General features: G+C 52.3%; 1 protein-coding gene across 1 annotated transcript in view; it reads left to right on the forward strand.

The window, feature by feature from the left end:
- EIF3D (eukaryotic translation initiation factor 3 subunit D) overlaps positions 1-8,473 on the forward strand; it is a 43,803-nt gene extending 35,330 nt beyond the window's left edge. The window contains exons 13-14 of the mRNA XM_075322085.1: positions 8,004-8,097; positions 8,358-8,473. Of these exons, the coding sequence (XP_075178200.1) occupies positions 8,004-8,097; positions 8,358-8,371 (108 nt within the window). The 3' untranslated portion in view covers positions 8,372-8,473. The remainder of the gene's footprint in view (positions 1-8,003; positions 8,098-8,357) is intronic.
- The last annotated feature ends 13,759 nt before the right edge of the window (positions 8,474-22,232 follow it).

Below are 22,232 nucleotides of genomic sequence, written 5' to 3' on the forward strand. Positions count from 1 at the left end.
CTCAGGACGCCGCCCCTGGGCGCCCGTGGTCTCGCGCATGCGCTGTGCTACTGTAGCGGTGCCGTGCACTGTGTGCACGTGTGACCGCTAGTGACACTTTGCGCGGGCACGAGGTTATGGGCGGCGCTGTGAGTGTCATCAGCAAGTGCCGCCCATAACCTCGTGACCACACTTTCCCCTCTTCCTCCAGCGTTCTGCGCAAACGCTCGCTGGCCAGATGACCCGACGTCACCTTCTTCCCATCCTGCTCAGCAGCAGGAAATAGATGGGAGGAGCGGACAGAGCAGTCGGTGCCCGCGCAAAAGCGTCACCAGCGGTCACACGTGCACGCAGTGCACGGCACTGCTGCAGTAGCACAGCGCATGCGCGGGACCATGGGAGCCCAGGGGCGGCGTCCTGAGGTTTGAAATTCAGCGTTCGGGGGCGGCGTAAATCGGCAGGAGGACAGCAACGTACATCAGGCAGCCCGCCCCCATGGAAGATTTAAGAAATTTGCATACGAAAAGGTACAAGTTTGTAAAGTATTTATTTTGGAATAAAAGGGGCCACAAAAAGTATAGGAAGCTTCCTAGAATGCTGCCCAGGAGCTGCAGAGGGGGGAACTTTTAGGTTTATAGCTAAATTTCTGATAACAGGTTCACTTTAAAGTAAAAAAAAAAATAGCTATTGTTGGTTTATCCTCCAGAGACATAACATGCACCCATAGAAAATATGGTCCTATTGATCTTCCGTATGCCTCTGTTGTAGTTTTCATATAGACCCCAACTGAGAGAGAAAATCTTGGCATTATCTAATGCTGCATTATATCCTTGATCTACCATGTGCACAAGACCTAGGTTCAAGTATACGTATTAAAGGGAATGTGACAGCTCCTTTTTAAGTCTCAGCAAAAACTGCTGTTTGGCTCTATCCTTGGTCAAATGCACACCTATCAACAAATTTGCTGATTTTTTTTTTTATTTTTGCAGCACATACATACACACAAGGACTGCACCAAAATACATGTTACTATCCTGCTTTGTCGCAGATTTCCTCCTATGCAGTGCAAAGGATGAAATTGACAATTAAAAAATTGCCATTCTGCAGATTTTAACCCCTTTCACGACCTAGGACGTAAATGTACGTCCTAGGTCGCCTCCGCTAGTTACGCCCATCGTGATCCCCGCACATAGCTGCACGTCTGCTTATCAGATCAGCAGACAACAGGTGCGGGGGGATCTGCGATCCACCCACGCCTGTTAACTCCTTAGATTGCTTTCTCATACTCTGACAGCGCGATCTAAAGCAATCACGGGGCACCAATGGGTTGGTATGGCAGTGCAGGGTCAGATGATTACTGTTGTCGTTATCACAGTGTGCTTCCTGTGAATGCTGGCAGTAACACTACATTGCTGCTGTTCAGAGCTGAAGCATCACTATGATCAGCAGAAACAAAGTCCCCCTAGGGGGACTAGTAAAATCACTGCAAAAAAGTAAAAAAAAAAAAAAAACCCTAAAAGTTCAAATCACGCCCATTTTGCCCCATTGAGAATAAAACAATAAAAAATACACATATTTAGTATCACCACATTCACAAATGTGCAAGCTACATTGAATTAAAATGCAGCAACAGTTGATCAAAATATCGATCAAATGTACAACAAAAGCAATCCCTCCTATGACAAGATTGATGGAAAAATAAAAAAGTTACAGCTCTTGGCAGAAGAGGAGGAAAAAACGGAAAATCTCCTGGGGCGAAGGGTTTAAAAATCCACACCACAGGTCAATTCACAAGTGACACATTTTTGCAACATATATATTTTTCTTCAGCGCTCTATTGGGAGACCCAGACGATTGGGTGTATAGCACTGCCTCCGGAGGCCACACAAAGCAATTACACTAAAAAGTGTAAGGCCCCTCCCCTTCTGGCTATACACCCCCAGTGGGATCACTGGCTCACCAGTTTTCTGCTTTGTGCGAAGGAGGTCAGACATCCACGCATAGCTCCACTGTTTGTAGTCAGCAGTAGCTGCTGGCTATATCGGATGGAAGAAAAGAGGGCCCATATGGGGCCCCCAGCATGCTCCCTTCTCACCCGCGGTGGTGCTTGTAAGGTTGAGGTACCTATTGCTGGTACAGAGGCTGGAGCCCACATGCTGTTTTCCTTCCACATCCCCTGGAGGGCTCTGTGGAAGTGGGATCTTGCCGGCCCCCAAGCCCTGAGGCCGGGCTCCATCCACAGACCCAGAGAACCTGCTGGATTTGGAGCGGGAGTGCCGTTCAGGGACAAGGCCCTGCAACTTTCAGGTACTCTGTGTCCCCGGCAGGCACGGACACTCTCAAGGCTTGCTGAGCGTTATAGTGCGCCGGGGACAGTAGCGCTGTGCGCTGGGGTTAGGTCACTGCAGCTTTGCTGAGTGACGTTACATGTTGGGAACTACTGCGCCGACCGCTACTGGAGCGGCGGCGCAGCTGCGACTTGTGGTGCGCCGGGGACTTTGCGCCGACCGCGCTTTTACGGCGGCGGCGCTTCTAACTTTAGCCCCCGGCTTCTGCGGCCTAGCGCCGCTTCGTTCCCGCCCCCACCCTGTCAATCAGGGTAGGGGAGAGACGCTGCTCAATTGGCAGCGCCGAGGGCTGGAGCTTTATTTACATGCTCCAGCCCTCTCACTAGGCACAGTGGGAAGCAGGCTTCCCGCTCTTCGTCTGTATACGCCCAGGGCCCGCCCCCCCTCTCCACAAGGACGCCGGCAGCCATTACACATGCGGTCTGGCTGGGGAAAGGCAGCAGGCTCTGGGAGACCCAGACTAAAGGGATTTCGGCGACCACACACCCGCTCCTAAGCGGGCGGTAAGCTGCACTTTAGTGCTGGCCCCACTAGTGCCTCAGTGTTATATTAGTGTACTTTTTTCTTGGTACCATATATATATATAGTTGCACTGTAAGGTCGCTTCTTGGCTGGACACCCTGTACTGCTCTGAGGAGGCAGCAACATGTCATCCGCAAAACGCAAGGGTGCCAAGGCACAGGCTGTGTACACTGTTTGTACTGCATGTGGGGCTGATCTACCGGCAGGCTCCAAAGACTCACATTGTGTGCAATGTTCAGTCCCAGTGGCACTTCGTCAGCCAGAGCCTATGGTGGTAGTGACCCAGGCAGAGACGCCTGTGAACCCTGCCCCGGTGACGGGGACAGACTTTGCAGTTTTTGCTGATAAAATGTCTGTGACTATGTCAAAAATCCTGGAGACCTTGCAGTCCAGGCCAGTTACTCAGACCATGGACACTGCTGTGTCTATGCTCTCCGGTCCCCCTCAGTTGGAACTAATCCGTACTTCAAGGGGGTCTCAAGCATCACAGGCTGAAGTCTCTGACTCAGATGACAGTCCCAGGCAGCCTAAGCGAGCTCGCTGGGAAAGACCCTCCACGTCATCACACTGCTCAGGGTCTCAACGAGAAGAGTCTCTCTGTGATGAGACTGAGGACGGTGATCAGGATTCTAATCCTGAGGCCCCTCTCAATCTGGATGCCCCTGATGGTGACGCCATGGTTAATGACCTTATATCGGCAATTAATAGACTGTTGGATATTTCTCCCCCAGCCCCTTCTGCAGAGGAGGCAGCTGCACAGCAGGAGAAGTTCCATTTCCTGTATCCCAAGCGTAAATTAAGTGCTTTTTTGGACCACTCTGACTTCAGAGAATCGATCCAGAAACACGACGCTCATCCAGACAAGCGTTTCTCTAAACGTTCTAAGGATACCCGTTATCCTTTTCCCTCTGAGGTGGCCAAACGCTGGACCCAGTGTCCAAAGGTGGATCCCCCAATTTCCAAGCTTGCGGCTAGATCCATAGTCGCAGTAGAGGATGGCGCTTCACTTAAAGATGCCAACGACAGACAGATGGACCTTTGGTTGAAATCTGTCTATGAAGCTATCGGCGCGTCGTTTGCTCCAGCATTCGCGGCCGTGTGGGCACTCCAAGCTATTTCAGCTGGTTTAGCACAGGTGGATGCTATCATACATCCAGCAGTGCCGCAAGTGGCGTCCCTAACTTCGCAAATGTCTGCGTTTGCGACCTATGCTATCAATGCTGTCCTAGAATCTACGAGCCGTACCGCTATGGCGTCCGCCAATTCTGTGGTTTTGCGCAGAGCCTTGTGGTTAAAGGACTGGAAAGCAGATGCTGGTTCCAAAAAATGCTTAACCAGCTTGCCATTATCTAGAGACAGACTGTTTGGTGAGCCATTGGCTGAAATCATAAAACAGTCCAAGGGTAAGGACTCTTCCTTACCACAGCCCAGAGCAAGTAAACCTCAACAGAAAAAGTGGCAGTCGAGGTTTCGGTCCTTTCGAGGCTCGGGCAAGGCCCAATTCTCCTCGTCCAAGAGGACTCAGAAAGAACAAGGGAGCTCAGATTCCTGGCGGGCTCACTCACGCCCCAGGAAAGCAAATGGAGGAACCGCTTCCAAAGCGGCTACCTCATGACTTTCGGCCTCCTCCCTCCGCATCCTCGGTCGGTGGCAGGCTCTCCCGCTTTTGCGACATTTGGCTGTCACAGGTCAAAGACCGGTGGGTAACAGACATTTTGTCTCGCGGGTACAGAATCGAGTTCAGTTCTCGGCCTCCACTTCGGTTCTTCAGAACCTCCCCACACCCCAACCGAGCAGATGCCCTGCTGCAGGCGGTGGACTCTCTAAGAGCAGAAGGAGTCGTGATCCCTGTCCCCCCTCAGGAACGGGGGCGAGGATTTTACTCCAATCTCTTTGTGGTTCCAAAAAAGGACGGCTCCTTCCGTCCTGTTCTGGACCTAAAACTGCTCAACAAGCATGTGAACGCCAGGCGGTTCCGGATGGAATCCCTCCGCTCAGTCATTGCCTCAATGTCTCAAGGAGATTTCCTAGCATCAATAGACATCAAAGATGCTTATCTCCACGTGCCGATTGCTACAGAGCACCAACGCTTTCTACGCTTCGTGATAGGAGACGACCATCTTCAGTTCGTAGCTCTGCCATTTGGTCTGGCGACAGCCCCGCGGGTGTTCACCAAGATCATGGCGGCAGTGGTAGCAGTCTTGCACTCTCACGGACACTCTGTGATCCCTTACTTGGACGATCTACTGGTCAAGGCACCCTCTCAAGAGGCATGCCAACTCAGCCTGAATGTTGCACTGGAGACTCTCCAGGCGTTCGGGTGGATCATCAACTTCCCAAAGTCAAATCTGTCACCGACCCAATCACTAACGTATCTTGGCATGGAGTTTCATACTCTCTCAGCGATAGTGAAGCTTCCGCTGGACAAGCAGCGGTCTCTACAGACTGGGGTGCAGGCTCTCCTTCAAAGTCAGTCGCACTCCTTAAGACGCCTCATGCACTTCCTCGGGAAGATGGTGGCGGCAATAGAGGCGGTTCCGTTTGCGCAGTTTCATCTGCGTCCACTTCAATGGGACATTCTCCGCCAATGGGACGGGAAGTCAACATCCCTGGACAGGAAAGTCTCCCTTTCCCAGACGGCCAAAGACTCTCTGCAGTGGTGGCTTCTTCCCACCTCATTATCACAGGGAAGATCCTTCCTACCACCGTCTTGGGCGGTGGTCACGACAGACGCGAGTCTGTCAGGGTGGGGAGCAGTCTTTCTCCACCACAGGGCTCAGGGTACGTGGACTCGGCAGGAGTCCACCCTTCAGATCAATGTTCTGGAAATCAGAGCAGTGTATCTTGCCCTACTAGCCTTCCAGCAGTGGCTGGAAGGAAGGCAGATCCGAATTCAGTCGGACAACTCCACAGCGGTGGCATACATCAACCACCAAGGGGGGACACGCAGTCGGCACGCCTTCCAGGAAGTCCGGCGGATTCTGATGTGGGTGGAAGCCACAGCCTCCACCATATCCGCAGTTCACATCCCCGGCGTAGAAAACTGGGAAGCAGACTTCCTCAGTCGCCAGGGCATGGACGCAGGGGAATGGTCCCTTCACCCAGACGTGTTTCAGGAAATCTGTCGCCGCTGGGGGGTGCCGGACGTCGACCTAATGGCGTCACGGCACAACAACAAGGTCCCAACCTTCATGGCACGGTCTCGCGATCAAAGAGCGCTGGCGGCAGACGCCCTAGTGCAAGATTGGTCGCAGTTCCGGCTCCCTTATGTGTTTCCACCTCTGGCACTCTTGCCCAGAGTGCTACGCAAGATCAGATCCGATTGCAGCCGCGTCATACTTGTCGCCCCAGACTGGCCGAGGAGGGCGTGGTATCTGGATCTGTGGCAGCTCACGGTCGGCCAACCGTGGGCACTCCCAGACCGACCAGACTTACTGTCCCAAGGGCCGTTTTTCCATCGGAATTCTGCGGCCCTGAACCTGACTGTGTGGCCATTGAGTCCTGGATCCTAGCGTCTTCAGGTTTGTCCCAAGGGGTCGTTGCCACCATGAGACAGGCTAGGAAGCCCACGTCCGCTAAGATCTACCACAGAACGTGGAGGATATTCTTATCCTGGTCCTCTGCTCAGGGAGTGTCTCCCTGGCCATTTGCATTGCCTACCTTTCTTTCTTTCCTGCAATCTGGGTTAGAAAAAGGTTTGTCGCTCGGCTCCCTTAAAGGTCAGGTCTCGGCGCTATCCGTCTTTTTTCAGAGGCGTTTGGCACGCCTTCCTAAGGTGCGCACGTTCCTACAGGGGGTTTGCCATATCGTACCCCCGTACAAGCGGCCGTTAGATCCATGGGATCTGAACAGGGTACTAGTTGCCCTCCAGAAGCCGCCCTTCGAGCCTCTGAGGGAGGTTTCACTTTCTAGACTATCACAGAAAGTGGCTTTTCTGGTAGCGATCACATCTCTTCGGAGAGTGTCTGAGCTGGCAGCACTATCATCCAAGGCTCCCTTCCTGGTCTTCCACCAGGACAAGGTTGTGCTGCGCCCCATTCAGGAGTTTCTCCCGAAGGTGGTATCCTCTTTTCATCTTAATCAGGATATCTCTTTGCCTTCGTTTTGTCCTCATGCAGTTCATCGGTATGAGAAAGATTTACATTTGTTAGATCTGGTGAGAGCACTCAGAATCTACATTTCCCGCACGGCTCCCTTGCGCCGTTCGGATGCACTCTTTGTCCTTGTCGCTGGTAAGCGCAAAGGGTCGCAGGCTTCTAAGGCCACCCTGGCTCGATGGATCAAAGAACCAATTCTTGAAGCCTACCGTTCTGCTGGGCTTCCGGTTCCATCAGGGCTGAAGGCCCATTCTACCAGAGCCGTGGGTGCATCCTGGGCATTACGACACCAGGCTACGGCTCAACAGGTGTGCCAGGCAGCTACCTGGTCGAGTCTGCACACTTTCACCAAACATTATCAGGTGCATACCTATGCTTCGGCGGACGCCAGCCTAGGTAGAAGAGTCCTGCAGGCGGCAGTTGCCTCCCCGTAGGGGAGGGCTGTCTTGCAGCTCTAACATGAGGTATTTCTTTACCCACCCAGGGACAGCTTTTGGACGTCCCAATCGTCTGGGTCTCCCAATAGAGCGCTGAAGAAGAAGGGAATTTTGTTACTTACCGTAAATTCCTTTTCTTCTAGCTCTTATTGGGAGACCCAGCACCCGCCCTGTTGTCCTTCGGGATTTTTGGTTTGTTTGCGGGTACACATGTTGTTCATGTTGAACGGTTTTCAGTTCTCCGATGTTACTCGGAGAGAATTTCTTTAAACCAGTTATTGGCTTTCCTCCTTCTTGCTTTTGCACTAAAACTGGTGAGCCAGTGATCCCACTGGGGGTGTATAGCCAGAAGGGGAGGGGCCTTACACTTTTTAGTGTAATTGCTTTGTGTGGCCTCCGGAGGCAGTGCTATACACCCAATCGTCTGGGTCTCCCAATAAGAGCTAGAAGAAAAGGAATTTACGGTAAGTAACAAAATTCCCTTCTTTTTATCTCTCTTGCTTCCCTGTTACTGTATTGTGTTATTGATTTTCCGAACACAAATTCCCATCCAATGCATTCACCATAAGGTTCCTAGACTGTCTGCACGAGACGTGTGAATGTTCTGTATTCTTTTACAGCAAGTCATTCGGATATACAGCCTGCCTGACGGCACATTTAGCTCCGATGAGGATGAAGATGATGAAGACGAAGAGGAGGAGGAGGAAGTTGAAGGTATATTAACGTGTTTATCTGAAGTATCTGTTCTGCTCTTGTCTCACATCATACTGGATATAGCTGATTAGCAGTATCAGCAAAAGGACGTGGAGAAAAATTGAGCTGTTTGGGGGTATTTAGTTTATTTTTAACAAAGCATGTAAATACCCAATTGCTCTTCCAGCATGAAAACAATCAGAATAACTTTTTTTTTTGTCTTCTATATCCAATGTGTGAATGGAGAGAAACCCCTCTAACTTTCCTTTTTTTTATTACAGAGGAAGAAGGCTAAGTGTCTGGATATGTCTGAGTTCCTATTCCTACTGCGAGATCCATCACAGATCTTTGATAAGACATACGATCAGAAACCAATAAAGATTCTGCACAGGCCAAAGCTCATGTCTCCTGTGTCTTGTGTTTTCTAAATTTAAGATTTGTGTATTTCTTCGGCGCTCCATTGGGAGACCCAGACGATTGGGTGTATAGCACTGCCTCCGGAGGCCACACAAAGCATTACACTAAAAAGTGTAAGGCCCCTCCCCTTCTGGCTATACACCCCCAGTGGGATCACTGGCTGCTCAGTTTTCAAGCTTTGTGCGAAGGAGGTCAGACATCCACGCATAGCTCCACTGTTTAGTCAGCAGTAGCTGCTGACTATATCGGATGGAAGAAAAGAGGGCCCATACTAGGGCCCCCAGCATGCTCCCTTCTCACCCCATTCCTATTGGCGGTGTTTGTTAAGGTTGAGGTACCCATTGTGGGTACGGAGGCTGGAGCCCACATGCTGCTTTCCTTCCCCATCCCCCTGAGGGCTCTGAGGAAGTGGGATCTTACCGGGCCCCAAGCCCTGAGGCCGGGCTCCATCCACAGACCCGTAGAACCTGCTGGATACGGAGCTGGGTACCGTTCAGGGACAAGGCCCTGCGACTTTCAGGTACTCTGTGTCCCCGTAGGGACAGGCCGCGCACACTCCAGACTTGCTGGGTGTGCTAGTGCGCCGGGGACAGTAGCGCTGCGCGCTGGGGTTACAGTCACTGCAGTTTCTCTGAGGGACTTTATGTGTTGGGGACTACCGCGCCGGCCGCCCCTGGAGCGGCGGCGCGGCTGAGACTTGTGGTGCGCCGGGGACTTAGCGCCGACCGTGCTTTTACGACGGCGGCGCTTATAAATCTAGTCCCCGGCTTTTGCGGCCTAGCTCCGCTTCGTTCCCGCCCCCACCCTGTCAATCAGGGCAAGGGAGAGACGCTGTACGGTAGTCAGCGCCGAGGGCTGGAGTCTGTTTTACATACTCCAGCCCTCTCACTGGGCACAGTGGGACGCCAGTTCCCGCTCTTTGTCGGCAGCACGCCCAGGGCCCGCCCCTCTCCACAGGACGCCGGCAGCCATTCCTACATGCAGTCTGGCTGGAGAACGGACACAGGCTCTGGGAGACCCAGACAAGGGATTTCTGGCGACCACACACCCGCGTTAAGCGGGCGGTAAGCAGCACATTAGTGCTGGCCCCACTAGTGCCACAGTGTTATATTGGTGTATTTTTTTCTCTATACCATATATATATATATATATGATTAAGGGAGGAATACTCCAAAAAACCATCACAAATAGAAGGGTGGGTCCAGACTTTTCTGGAATCCAACCCAAAAATGGCACAAACTCATAAAGCTTAATTGAAGAGAGAGAAAACGAGTTTTTAAGGTGCAAAAGGATAACAAATTTTTATTAAATACAGGTGGGGGGAATCCAAACAGTCATAAAAACATCTAAAAACATAGATGGCGGTTATCCCCTACATTAGGGCATGGTACATAGATTAGATTTGTAAGTACATACAGCATATGGAACACACGTGCTTGATAGTGTGGAAAAGCACCTGGGTGTTAATTCATATGGGCCACACAGACAAAGAATAACAGCACAACAACAGACAGAATTACTAAAGTGATTATCACAAAGTCACAGAGCGTGTCTATATCAGACATAACAGCCTCATATGTGCAAAAGCACTAATGAGTATAGTGTTTAGAGCGCTCTCAGATCAGACTGCTGATGAAGTACGAGGCATAAAAAACTTTGTAGCCACAATGGGATTATGAAACCCCAGTCAGAGCCCACACACATAAAGCACAGTGTATCAAAAGACCATTACCACTTCGACCACGTGAGGAGGGAGAGCCGCCAGTCACTGCAGCCTCAGGAAGACCTACGTACGTTTCGATATTACTATATTAAATCTTCGTCAGGGAGGAGGCATGAAGGCGTGGTCGAAGTGGTAATGGTCTTTTGATACACTGTGCTTTATGTGTGTGGGCTCTGACTGGGGTTTCATAATCCCATTGTGGCTACAAAGTTTTTTATGCCTCGTACTTCATCAGCAGTCTGATCTGAGAGCGCTCTAAACACTATACTCATTAGTGCTTTTGCACATATGAGGCTGTTATGTCTGATATAGACACGCTCTGTGACTTTGTGATAATCACTTTAGTAATTCTGTCTGTTGTTGTGCTGTTATTCTTTGTCTGTGTGGCCCATATGAATTAACACCCAGGTGCTTTTCCACACTATCAAGCACGTGTGTTCCATATGCTGTATGTACTTACAAATCTAATCTATGTACCATGCCCTAATGTAGGGGATAACCGCCATCTATGTTTTTAGATGTTTTTATGACTGTTTGGATTCCCCCCACCTGTATTTAATAAAAATTTGTTATCCTTTTGCACCTTAAAAACTCGTTTTCTCTCTCTTCAATATATATATATATATTGCACTGTAAGGTCGCTTCTTGGCTGTATACCCTATATTGCTCTGAGGAGACGACAACATGTCATCCGCAAAACGCAAGGGTGCCAAGACACAGGCTGTATACGCTGCTTGTGCCGCTTGTGGGGCTGATCTACCGGCAGGTTCCAAAGACCCCCATTGTGTGCAATGTTCGGTCCCTGTGCCACTTCGTCAGCCGGAGTCTATGGTGGTAGTGGCCCAGGCAGAGTCACCGGTGAACCCTGTCCCGGTGACTGGGACAGAGTTTGCAGTTTTTGCTGACAAGATGTCTGTCACTATGACAAAAATCCTAGAGACCTTGCAGGCCAGGCCGGTCACTCAGACCATGGACACTGCTGCGTCAATGTTCCCCGGTCCCCCTCAGTTGGAGTTAATCCGTGCTTCAAGGGGGTCCCAGGCATCTCAGGCTGAAGGCTCTGACTCAGATGACAGTCCCAGGCAGCCTAAGCGAGCTCGCTGGGAGAGACCCTCCACGTCATCACGCGGATCAGGGTCTCAGCGAGAAGAGTCTCTGCGTGATGAGACAGAGGAGGGTGATCAGGAGTCTAATCCTGACACCGCTCTCAATCTGGATACTCCTGATGGTGACGCCATGGTAAATGACCTTATAGCGGCCATCAATAGACTGTTGGATATTTCTCCCCCAGCCCCTTCAGCAGAAGAGGCAGCTGCAGAGCAGGAGAAGTTCCATTTCAGGTATCCCAAGCGTAAACTGAGTACTTTTCTGGACCACGCTGACTTCAGAGAATCAGTCCAGAAACACCAGGCTTATCCAGACAAGCGTTTCTCCAAACGTCTTAAGGATACACGTTATCCCTTTCCCCCTGACGTGGTCAAACGCTGGACCAAGTGTCCAAAGGTGGATCCCCCAATCTCCAGGCTTGCGGCTAGATCCATAGTTGCAGTGGAGGATGGGGCTTCACTTAAAGATGCCAATGACAGACAGATGGACCTTTGGTTGAAATCTGTCTATGAAGCTATCGGCGCGTCATTTGCTCCGGCATTCGCGGCCGTGTGGGCGCTCCAAGCCATTTCAGCTGGTCTGGCACAGGTGGACTCTATCATACGTCCAGCAGTGCCGCAAGTGAAGTCCTTAACTTCGCAAATGTCTGCGTTTGCGACCTATGCTATCAACGCTGTCCTGGACTCTACGAGCCGTACCTCAATGGCGTCTGCCAACTCGGTGGTTTTGCGCAGAGCCTTGTGGTTAAAAGAATGGAAAGCGGATTCTGCTTCCAAAAAATGTTTAACCAGCTTGCCACTATCTGTAGACAGACTGTTTGGTGAGCAATTGGCTGAAATCATTAAACAGTCCAAGGGTAAAGACTCCTCCTTACCCCAGCCCAGATCAAGCAAACCTCAACAAAGGAGGTGGCAGTCGAGGTTTCGGTCCTTTCGAGGCTCTGGCAAGGCCCAATTCTCCTCGTCCAAAGGGACTCAGAAAGAGCAAAAGGGCTCAGATTCCTGGCGGGCTCACTCACGCCCCAAGAAAGCAACCGGAGGAACCGCTTCCAAGGCGGCTGCCTCATGACTTTCGGCCTCCTCCCTCCGCATCCTCGGTCGGTGGCAGGCTCTCCCGCTTTTGCGACATTTGGCTGCCACAGGTCAAGGACCGGTGGGTAACAGACATTTTGTCTCACGGGTACAGGATAGAGTTCAGTTCTCGTCCTCCGCCTCGGTTCTTCAGAACTTCCCCACATCCCGACCGAGCAGAGGCTCTTCTGCAGGCGGTGGGCTCACTAAGAGCAGAAGGAGTGGTGATCCCTGTTCCTCTTCAGGAACAAGGGCAAGGTTTTTACTCCAATCTCTTCGTGGTTCCAAAAAAGGACGGCTCGTTCCGTCCTGTTCTGGACCTAAAGCTGCTCAACAAGCATGTGAACGCCAGGCGGTTCCGGATGGAATCCCTCCGCTCCGTCATTGCCTCAATGTCTCAAGGAGATTTCCTTGCATCAATAGACATCAAAGATGCTTATCTCCACGTGCCGATTGCTACAGAGCACCAACGTTTTCTACGTTTTGTGATAGGTCACGAACATCTCCAGTTCGTAGCTCTGCCATTTGGTCTGGCGACAGCCCCACGGGTTTTCACCAAGGTCATGGCGGCAGTGGTAGCAGTCTTGCACTCCCAGGGACACTCGGTGATCCCTTACTTGGACGATCTACTTGTCAAAGCACCCTCTCAAGAGGCGTGCCAACACAGCCTGAATGTTGCGCTGGAGACTCTCCAGACTTTCGGGTGGATCATCAACTTCCCAAAGTCAAATCTGTCACCGACCCAATCACTAACGTATCTTGGCATGGAGTTTCATACTCTGCCAGCGATAGTGAAGCTTCCGCTGGACAAGCAGCGGTCACTACAGACAGGGGTACAGTCTCTCCTTCACGGTCAGTCGCACTCCTTAAGGCGCCTCATGCACTTCCTAGGGAAGATGGTGGCAGCAATGGAAGCAGTCCCGTTTGCACAGTTTCATCTGCGCCCACTTCAATGGGACATTCTCCGCCAATGGGACGGGAAGTCAACTTCCCTGGACAGGAAAGTCTCCCTTTCCCAGACGGCCAAGGACTCTCTGCAATGGTGGCTTCTTCCCACCTCATTATCACAGGGAAGATCATTCCTGCCCCCATCCTGGGCAGTGGTCACGACAGACGCAAGTCTGTCAGGGTGGGGAGCAGTTTTTCTCCACCACAGGGCTCAAGGGACGTGGACTCAGCAGGAGTCCACCCTTCAGGTCAATGTTCTGGAAATCAGGGCAGTGTATCTAGCCCTACTAGCCTTCCAGCAGTGGCTGGAAGGAAAGCAGATCCGAATTCAGTCGGACAACTCCACAGCGGTGGCATACATCAACCACCAGGGAGGGACACGCAGTCGGCAAGCCTTCCAGGAAGTCCGGCGGATTCTGCTGTGGGTGGAGGACAGAGCATCCACCATATCAGCGGTTCACATCCCGGGCGTAGAAAACTGGGAAGCAGACTTCCTCAGTCGCCAGGGTATGGACGCAGGGGAATGGTCCCTTCACCCGGACGTGTTTCAGGAAATCTGTCGCCGCTGGGGGGTGCCGGACGTCGACCTAATGGCGTCGCGGCACAACAACAAGGTCCCGACGTTCATGGCGCGGTCTCGCGATCAAAGAGCTCTGGCGGCAGACGCCTTAGTGCAAGATTGGTCGCAGTTCCGGCTCCCTTATGTGTTCCCACCTCTGGCACTCTTGCCCAGAGTGCTACGCAAGATCAGATCCGATTGCGGCTGCGTCATACTCGTCGCCCCAGACTGGCCGAGGAGGTCGTGGTACCCGGATCTGTGGCATCTCACGGTCGGCCAACCGTGGGCACTACCAGACCGACCAGACTTACTGTCCCAAGGGCCGTTTTTCCATCGGAATTCTGCGGCCCTGAACCTGACTGTGTGGCCATTGAGTCCTGGATCCTAGCGTCTTCAGGATTATCCCAAGGAGTCGTTGACACCATGAGACAGGCTAGGAAGTCCACTTCTGCTAAGATCTACCACAGAACGTGGAGGATTTTCTTATCCTGGTGCTCTGCACAAGGAGTATCCCCCTGGCCATTCGCGTTACCTACTTTTCTTTCCTTCCTGCAATCTGGGTTGGAAAAGGGCTTGTCGCTCGGCTCCCTTAAAGGGCAAGTCTCGGCACTATCCGTGTTTTTTCAGAAGCGTCTAGAACGACTTTCTCAGGTGCGCACGTTCCTGCAGGGGGTTTGTCATATCGTCCCTCCGTACAAGCGGCCGTTAGATCCATGGGATCTAAACAGGGTACTAGTTGCTCTCCAGAAGCCGCCCTTCGAGCCTCTGAGGGATGTTTCACTTTCTCGTCTCTCACAGAAAGTGGTCTTTCTAGTGGCGGTCACGTCTCTTCGGAGAGTGTCTGAGCTAGCAGCGCTGTCATCCAAGGCTCCCTTCCTGGTGTTCCACCAGGACAAGGTAGTGCTGCGCCCCATTCAGGAGTTTCTCCCTAAGGTGGTATCCTCTTTTCATCTTAATCAGGATATCTCCTTGCCTTCCTTTTGTCCTCATCCAGTTCTTCGGTATGAAAAGGATTTACATTTGTTAGATCTGGTGAGAGCACTCAGAATCTACATTTCCCGCACGGCGCCCCTGCGCCGCTCGGATGCACTCTTTGTCCTTGTCGCTGGTAAGCGCAAAGGGTCGCAGGCTTCAAAAGCCACCCTGGCTCGATGGATCAAAGAACCAATTCTTGAAGCCTACCGTTCTGCGGGGCTTCCGGTTCCATCAGGGCTGAAGGCCCACTCTACCAGAGCCGTGGGTGCGTCCTGGGCATTACGACACCAGGCTACGGCTCAACAGGTGTGCCAGGCAGCTACCTGGTCGAGTCTGCACACTTTCACCAAACATTATCAGGTGCATACCTATGCTTCGGCGGACGCCAGCCTAGGTAGAAGAGTCCTGCAGGCGGCAGTTACCTCCCCGTAGGGGAAGGCTGTCTTCGCAGCTCTAACATGAGGTATTTCTTTACCCACCCAGGGACTGCTTTTGGACGTCCCAATCGTCTGGGTCTCCCAATGGAGCGCCGAAGAAGGGAATTTTGTTACTTACCGTAAATTCCTTTTCTTCTAGCTCCTATTGGGAGACCCAGCACCCGCCCTGTTGTCCTTCGGGATTGTTGGTTTTTTCGGGTACACATGTTGTTCATGTTGAACGGTTTTCAGTTCTCCGATGTTACTTCGGAGTGAATTTGTTTAAACCAGTTATTGGCTTTCCTCCTTCTTGCTTTAGCACTAAAACTGAGCAGCCAGTGATCCCACTGGGGGTGTATAGCCAGAAGGGGAGGGGCCTTACACTTTTTAGTGTAATGCTTTGTGTGGCCTCCGGAGGCAGTGCTATACACCCAATCGTCTGGGTCTCCCAATAGGAGCTAGAAGAAAAGGAATTTACGGTAAGTAACAAAATTCCCTTCTTTTCCCTTTAAAAGGGATTGTCCACTTCTCAGACATCCCCCCCCCCTTACCCCTATTTAAAATAACACATATTCTCTCCCCTCTGGTGCAGGCACCGTTCCAGCGGTTTGGGCACCATCTCTCCTGGGATTGTGTAAAAGTGTTAAATCACAGCAGCCCGTATGATTGCATTGCTCTCCCCGCCTTCCGACATATCGCATACATCCAGAGAAAGCGAGAGAACAGCAGTGTTCATTTCTTTGTCGCTCCATTGGGAGACCCAGACAATTGGGTGTATAGCTTCTGCCTCCGGAGGCCACACAAAGTATTACACTTAAAAGTGTAAAGCCCCTCCCCTTCTGCCTATACACCCCCCCCCGTGAGTCACGGGCTCCTCAGTTTTTATGCTTTGTGCGAAGGAGGCACACATGCACGCATAGCTCCACAATTTAGTCAGCAGCAGCTGCTGACTATTTCGGATGGAAGAAAAGTGGGCCCATATAGGGCCCCCAGCATGCTCCCTTCTCACCCCACTCTGGTCGGCGGTGCGGTTAAGGTTGAGGTACCCATTGCGGGTACATAGGCAGGAGCCAACATGCTGTTTTCCTTCCCCATCCCCTAGGGGCTCTGGGTGAAGTGGGATCCTAATCGGTCTCCAGACACTGGGACCGTGCTCCCTCCGCAGCCCCTGGGGAATCTGCTGGACAGGAGCTGGGTATCGTCAGGGACAAGGCCCTGCTACTGTGAGGTACTCTGTGTCCCCTTGGGGACAGCGCATGGAGCGCTTGTCATACACGCTGCAGCACTGCTGGGTGTGTTAGTGCGCCGGGACTACCGCGCTGACCGCGCTTGTTTGCCGGCCGCGCTTATAACTTTAGTCCCCGGCTTTTGCGGCCTAGTACCGCATATTCCCGCCCCCGGGCCTGTCAGTCAGGGGAAGGGAGGGACGCTGCACTGGACGTCAGCACTGAGGGCTGGAGCATACTTTGTATCCTCCTCCCCCCTCACTGAGCACAGTGGGACACCAGATTCCCGCACTTTCTTGGGCACGCCCACGGCCCCCTCCTCCTCACAGAACGCTGGCAGCCATTCCTGTCAGCACTTCTGAAGCTAGAGAGGAGAGACAAACGGCTCTGGGAGATCCAGGCAGGGAATCTGGTGGTCACACAACCGCTTTGGGAGGTCGGTAAGCCGCACCTGTTTCTAGGTGCTGGCCCCCCTGGGTGCCGAAGTGTATATATATAAGTTTATATGCTATACATTTACTCTGTACGGTCGCACTGGTTTTTGGCTATATACCCTCCCAGATTGTACTCAGAGGAGACAACAGCATGTCGTCTGCAAATAGCAAGGGTGCCAAAGCACAGGCTTACTTTGCAACCTGTACCTCATGTGCGGCTATGCTACCTGCAGGTTCCACCTACCCTCATTGTGTGCAATGCTCGGCACCTATGGTAATGACTCAGCCGGAGCCTCAGCCACTAGTGGGACCCTCGGCCCAGGTAGAAACACCGGCTGCCACTGTCCAGGTGACAGGGACGGAGTTTGCAGTATTCGCTGACAAACTTTCTGAGACTATGGATAAATGGTCTGCTAAGATACTAGAAGCTTTGCAGTCCAGACCTGTAACACAGGCCCCGGGCACTGTTGAATCATTGACCCCAGGCCCCCCGCGGTTGGTGCAGCAAAGTGCTCCTGGGGTGACTCATAGGTCTCAAGGTGAGGTCTCTGACACGGACCGCAGTCCCAGACCACCTAAGCGGGGTCGCTGGGAGCTTCCCTCGACTTCATCACACTGCTCAGGGTCTCAGCAGGAGGACTCTCTAGAGGATGAAGCGGAGGGGGCAGATCAGGACTCTGATCCTGAAGCCGCTCTCAACCTAGATACACCAGAAGGGGACGCCATAGTGAACGACCTTATAGCGTCCATCAATCAGGTGTTGGATCTTTCTCCCCCAGCTCCTCCAATTGAGCAGTCGGCTTCTCAGCAGGAGAAATTCTGTTTTAGGTTTCCCAAGCGTACAATGAGTATGTTCCTGGATCACTCCGATTTCAGAGAGGCAGTCCAGAAACACCGAGCTTGTCCAGATAAGCGCTTTTCTAAGCGACTTAAGGACACACGTTATCCCTTTCCCCCTGACGTTGTCAAGGGTTGGGCTCAGTGTCCCAAGGTGGATCCTCCAGTCTCCAGACTGGCGGCTAGATCCATAGTTGCAGTGGAAGATGGGGCCTCACTCAAAGATGCCACTGACAGACAGATGGAGCTCTGGTTGAAATCCATCTATGAGGCTATCGGCGCGTCCTTTGCTCCGGCATTCGCAGCCGTATGGGCGCTCCAAGCTATCTCAGCTTGTCACTCGCAGATTAATGCAGTCACACGGGCCTCTGCTCCGCAGGTGGTGTCATTAACCTCTCAGGCGTCGGCGTTTGCGTCATACGCCATTAATGATGTCCTGGACTCTACGAGCCGTACGGCGGTAGCATCCGCCAATTCGGTGGCAGTCCACAGGGCCATGTGGCTACGTGAATGGAAGGCAGACTCTGCCTCCAAAAAGTTCTTAACCGGGTTGCCATTTTCTGGCGACCGCCTGTTTGGTGAGCGATTGGATGAAATCATTAAACAATCCAAGGGAAAGGACTCATCCTTACCCCAGTCCAAACCAAAAAGACCTCAACAACGGAAGGTACAATCTAGGTTTCGGTCCTTTCGGCCCGCGGGCAGGTCTCAATTCTCCTCGTCCAACAGGCCACAGAAGGGTCAGACGAACTCCGATTCATGGCGGTCTAAGTCACGTCCTAAAAAGACCGCCGGAGGAACCGCTCCCAAAGCGGCCTCCTCATGACTTTCGGCCTCTTCACGCCGCATCCTCGGTCGGTGGCAGGCTCTCCCGCTTTTGCGACGCCTGGTTGCCACAGGTACAAGACCGTTGGGTGAGAGACATTCTGTCTCACGGTTACAGGATAGAGCTCAGCTCTCGTCCTCCGACTCGTTTCTTCAGAACATCTCCGCCCCTCGAGCAAGCCGATGCTCTTCTTCAGGCGGTGTGCACTCTGAAGGCAGAAGGAGTGGTGATCCCTGTTCCTCTTCAGCAACAGGGTCACGGTTTTTACTCCAACTTGTTTGTGGTGCCAAAAAAGGACGGATCTTTCCGTCCTGTTCTGGACCTAAAACTGCTCAACAAACACGTGAAAACCAGGCGGTTCCGGATGGAATCGCTCCGCTCCGTCATCGCCTCAATGTCCCAAGGAGATTTCCTAGCATCGATCGATATCAAAGATGCTTATCTCCACGTACCAATTGCACCAGAGCATCAGCGCTTCCTGCGTTTCGCCATCGGGGACGAACACCTTCAGTTCGTGGCACTGCCTTTCGGCCTGGCGACAGCACCACGGGTCTTCACCAAGGTCATGGCAGCAGTTGTAGCAGTCTTACACTCTCAGGGACACTCGGTGATCCCTTACTTAGACGATCTGCTTGTCAAGGCACCCTCCCGAGTGGCATGCCAACACAGCCTGGACATTGCTCTGGAGACTCTTCAGAGATTCGGGTGGATCATCAATTTCACAAAGTCAAATCTGACACCGGCCCAATCACTGACATATCTTGGCATGGAGTTTCATACTCTTCCAGCGATAGTGAAGCTTCCGCTGGACAAACAGCGTTCACTACAGACAGGGGTGCAATCTCTACTTCAAGGCCAGTCACACCCCTTGAGGCGCCTCATGCACTTCCTAGGGAAGATGGTGGCAGCAATGGAGGCAGTTCCTTTTGCGCAGTTTCATCTGCGTCCACTTCAATGGGACATTCTCCGCAAGTGGGACAGGAAGTCGACGTCCCTCGACAGGAACGTCTCCCTTTCTCAGGCAGCCAAAGCCTCTCTTCGGTGGTGGCTTCTTCCCACTTCATTGTCGAAGGGGAAATCCTTCCTACCACCATCCTGGGCGGTGGTCACGATGGACGCGAGCCTGTCAGGGTGGGGAGCGGTCTTTCTCCACCACAGGGCCCAGGGTACCTGGACTCAGCCAGAGTCCTCCCTGCAGATCAATGTTCTGGAGATAAGGGCAGTGTATCTTGCCCTAAAAGCGTTCCAGCCGTGGCTGGAAGGCAAACAGATCCGAATTCAGTCGGACAACTCCACAGCGGTGGCATACATCAACCACCAGGGCGGCACACGCAGTCGGCAAGCCTTCCAGGAAGTCCGGCGGATTCTGCTGTGGGCGGAAGCCACTGCATCCGCCATATCCGCAGTTCACATCCCGGGCGTAGAAAACTGGGAAGCAGACTTTCTCAGTCGCCAGGGCATGGACGCAGGGGAATGGTCCCTTCACCCGGACGTATTTCAAGAGATCTGTTGCCGCTGGGGGATGCCGGACGTCGACCTAATGGCGTCCCGGCACAACAACAAGGTCCCGGCATTCATGGCACGGTCTCAAGATCAGAGCTCTGGCGGCAGACGCATTAGTTCAGGATTGGTCGCAGTTTCAACTGCCTTATGTGTTTCCTCCTCTGGCACTGTTGCCCAGAGTGTTACGCAAGATCAGGTCAGACTGCCGCCGCGCCATCCTCGTCGCTCCAGACTGGCCGAGGAGGTCGTGGTACCCGGATCTGTGGCATCTCACGGTGGGTCAACCGTGGGCACTACCAGACCGACCAGACTTGCTGTCTCAAGGGCCGTTTTTCCATCTGAATTCTGCGGCCCTCAACCTGACTGTGTGGCCATTGAGTCCTGGATCCTAGCATCTTCAGGGTTATCTCAAGAGGTCATTGCCACTATGAGACAGGCCAGGAAACCAACGTCCGCCAAGATCTACCACAGGACGTGGAGAATATTCTTATCCTGGTGCGCTGATCAGGGTTTTACTCCCTGGCCATTTGCCTTGCCCACTTTTCTTTCCTTCCTTCAATCCGGATTGGAAAAGGGTTTGTCGCTCGATGCTCTTAAGGGACAAGTCTCAGCGCTCTGTGTTTTTCCAGAAGCGCCTAGCCAGACTTCCAAAGGTGCGCACGTTCCTGCAGGGGGTTTGTCACATAGTTCCTCCTTACAAGCGTCCGTTCGAACCCTGGGATCTGAACAGGGTGCTGATGGCTCTTCAGAAACCACCTTTTGAGCCAATGAAGGATATTTCTCTTTCACGCCTTTCGCAGAAAGTGGTCTTCCTAGTAGCAGTCACTTCACTTCGGAGAGTGTCTGAGCTAGCAGCGCTGTCATGCAAGGCTCCTTTCCTGGTGTTTCACCAGGACAAGGTGGTTCTGCGTCCGGTTCCGGAATTTCTCCCTAAGGTGGTATCCCCCTTTCATCTCAATCAGGATATCTCCTTACCTTCTCTTTGTCCACATCCAGTTCACCAATGTGAAAAGGATTTGCACTTGTTGGATCTGGTGAGAGCACTCAGACTCTACATTTCTCGTACGGCGCCCCTGCGCCGCTCGGATGCACTCTTTGTCCTTGTCGCTGGCCAGCGTAAAGGGTCACAGGCTTCCAAATCAACCCTGGCTCGGTGGATCAAGGAACCAATTCTCGAAGCCTACCGTTCCTCTGGGCTTCCGGTTCCCTCAGGGCTGAAGGCCCATTCTACCAGAGCCGTGGGTGCGTCCTGGGCTTTGCGGCACCAGGCTACGGCTCAGCAGGTGTGTCAGGCGGCTACCTGGTCGAGTCTGCACACTTTCACGAAACACTATCAGGTGCATACCTATGCTTCGGCAGATGCCAGCCTAGGTAGGCGAGTCCTTCAGGCGGCGGTTGCCCACCTGTAGGAAGGGGCCGTTTTACGGCTCTATTACGAGGTATTATTTTACCCACCCAGGGACTGCTTTTGGACGTCCCAATTGTCTGGGTCTCCCAATGGAGCGACAAAGAAGAAGGGAATTTTGTTTACTTACCGTAAATTCCTTTTCTTCTAGCTCCAATTGGGAGACCCAGCACCCGCCCCTGTTCCCTTCGGGCTGTTGTTCTTTGTGTACACATGTTGTTCATGTTGAATGGTTTTCAGTTTTCCGAACTTCCTTCGGATTGAATTACTTTAGACCAAATTATAAGTTTCGTCCTTCCTGCTTTTGCACCAAAACTGAGGAGCCCGTGACTCACGGGGGGGTGTATAGGCAGAAGGGGAGGGGCTTTACACTTTTAAGTGTAATACTTTGTGTGGCCTCCGGAGGCAGAAGCTATACACCCAATTGTCTGGGTCTCCCAATTGGAGCTAGAAGAAAAGGAATTTACGGTAAGTACACAAAATTCCCTTCTTTTCCCAGACATAAGCAATTTGAAAGCGAATACAAGTCCCATTGTAGAGATGCAGAGCCTGGTGATCTGTTGTGTGCTTCTGTGTGGTGTGGAAATATTCCTATTTTTAGTTTGTCCTTCCTGTGTGTTTTATTTCCTCCTGGGTTCGTTTTGTCCCTCCTCTGTGTCTTGATTGCAGTGTGCATGTGTTTTGGATTTTCCAGTCTATGGTATTTGTGG

The sequence above is a fragment of the Anomaloglossus baeobatrachus genome, chromosome 8 (assembly GCF_048569485.1).
Source record: "Anomaloglossus baeobatrachus isolate aAnoBae1 chromosome 8, aAnoBae1.hap1, whole genome shotgun sequence".
Lineage (NCBI taxonomy): Eukaryota > Metazoa > Chordata > Amphibia > Anura > Aromobatidae > Anomaloglossus > Anomaloglossus baeobatrachus.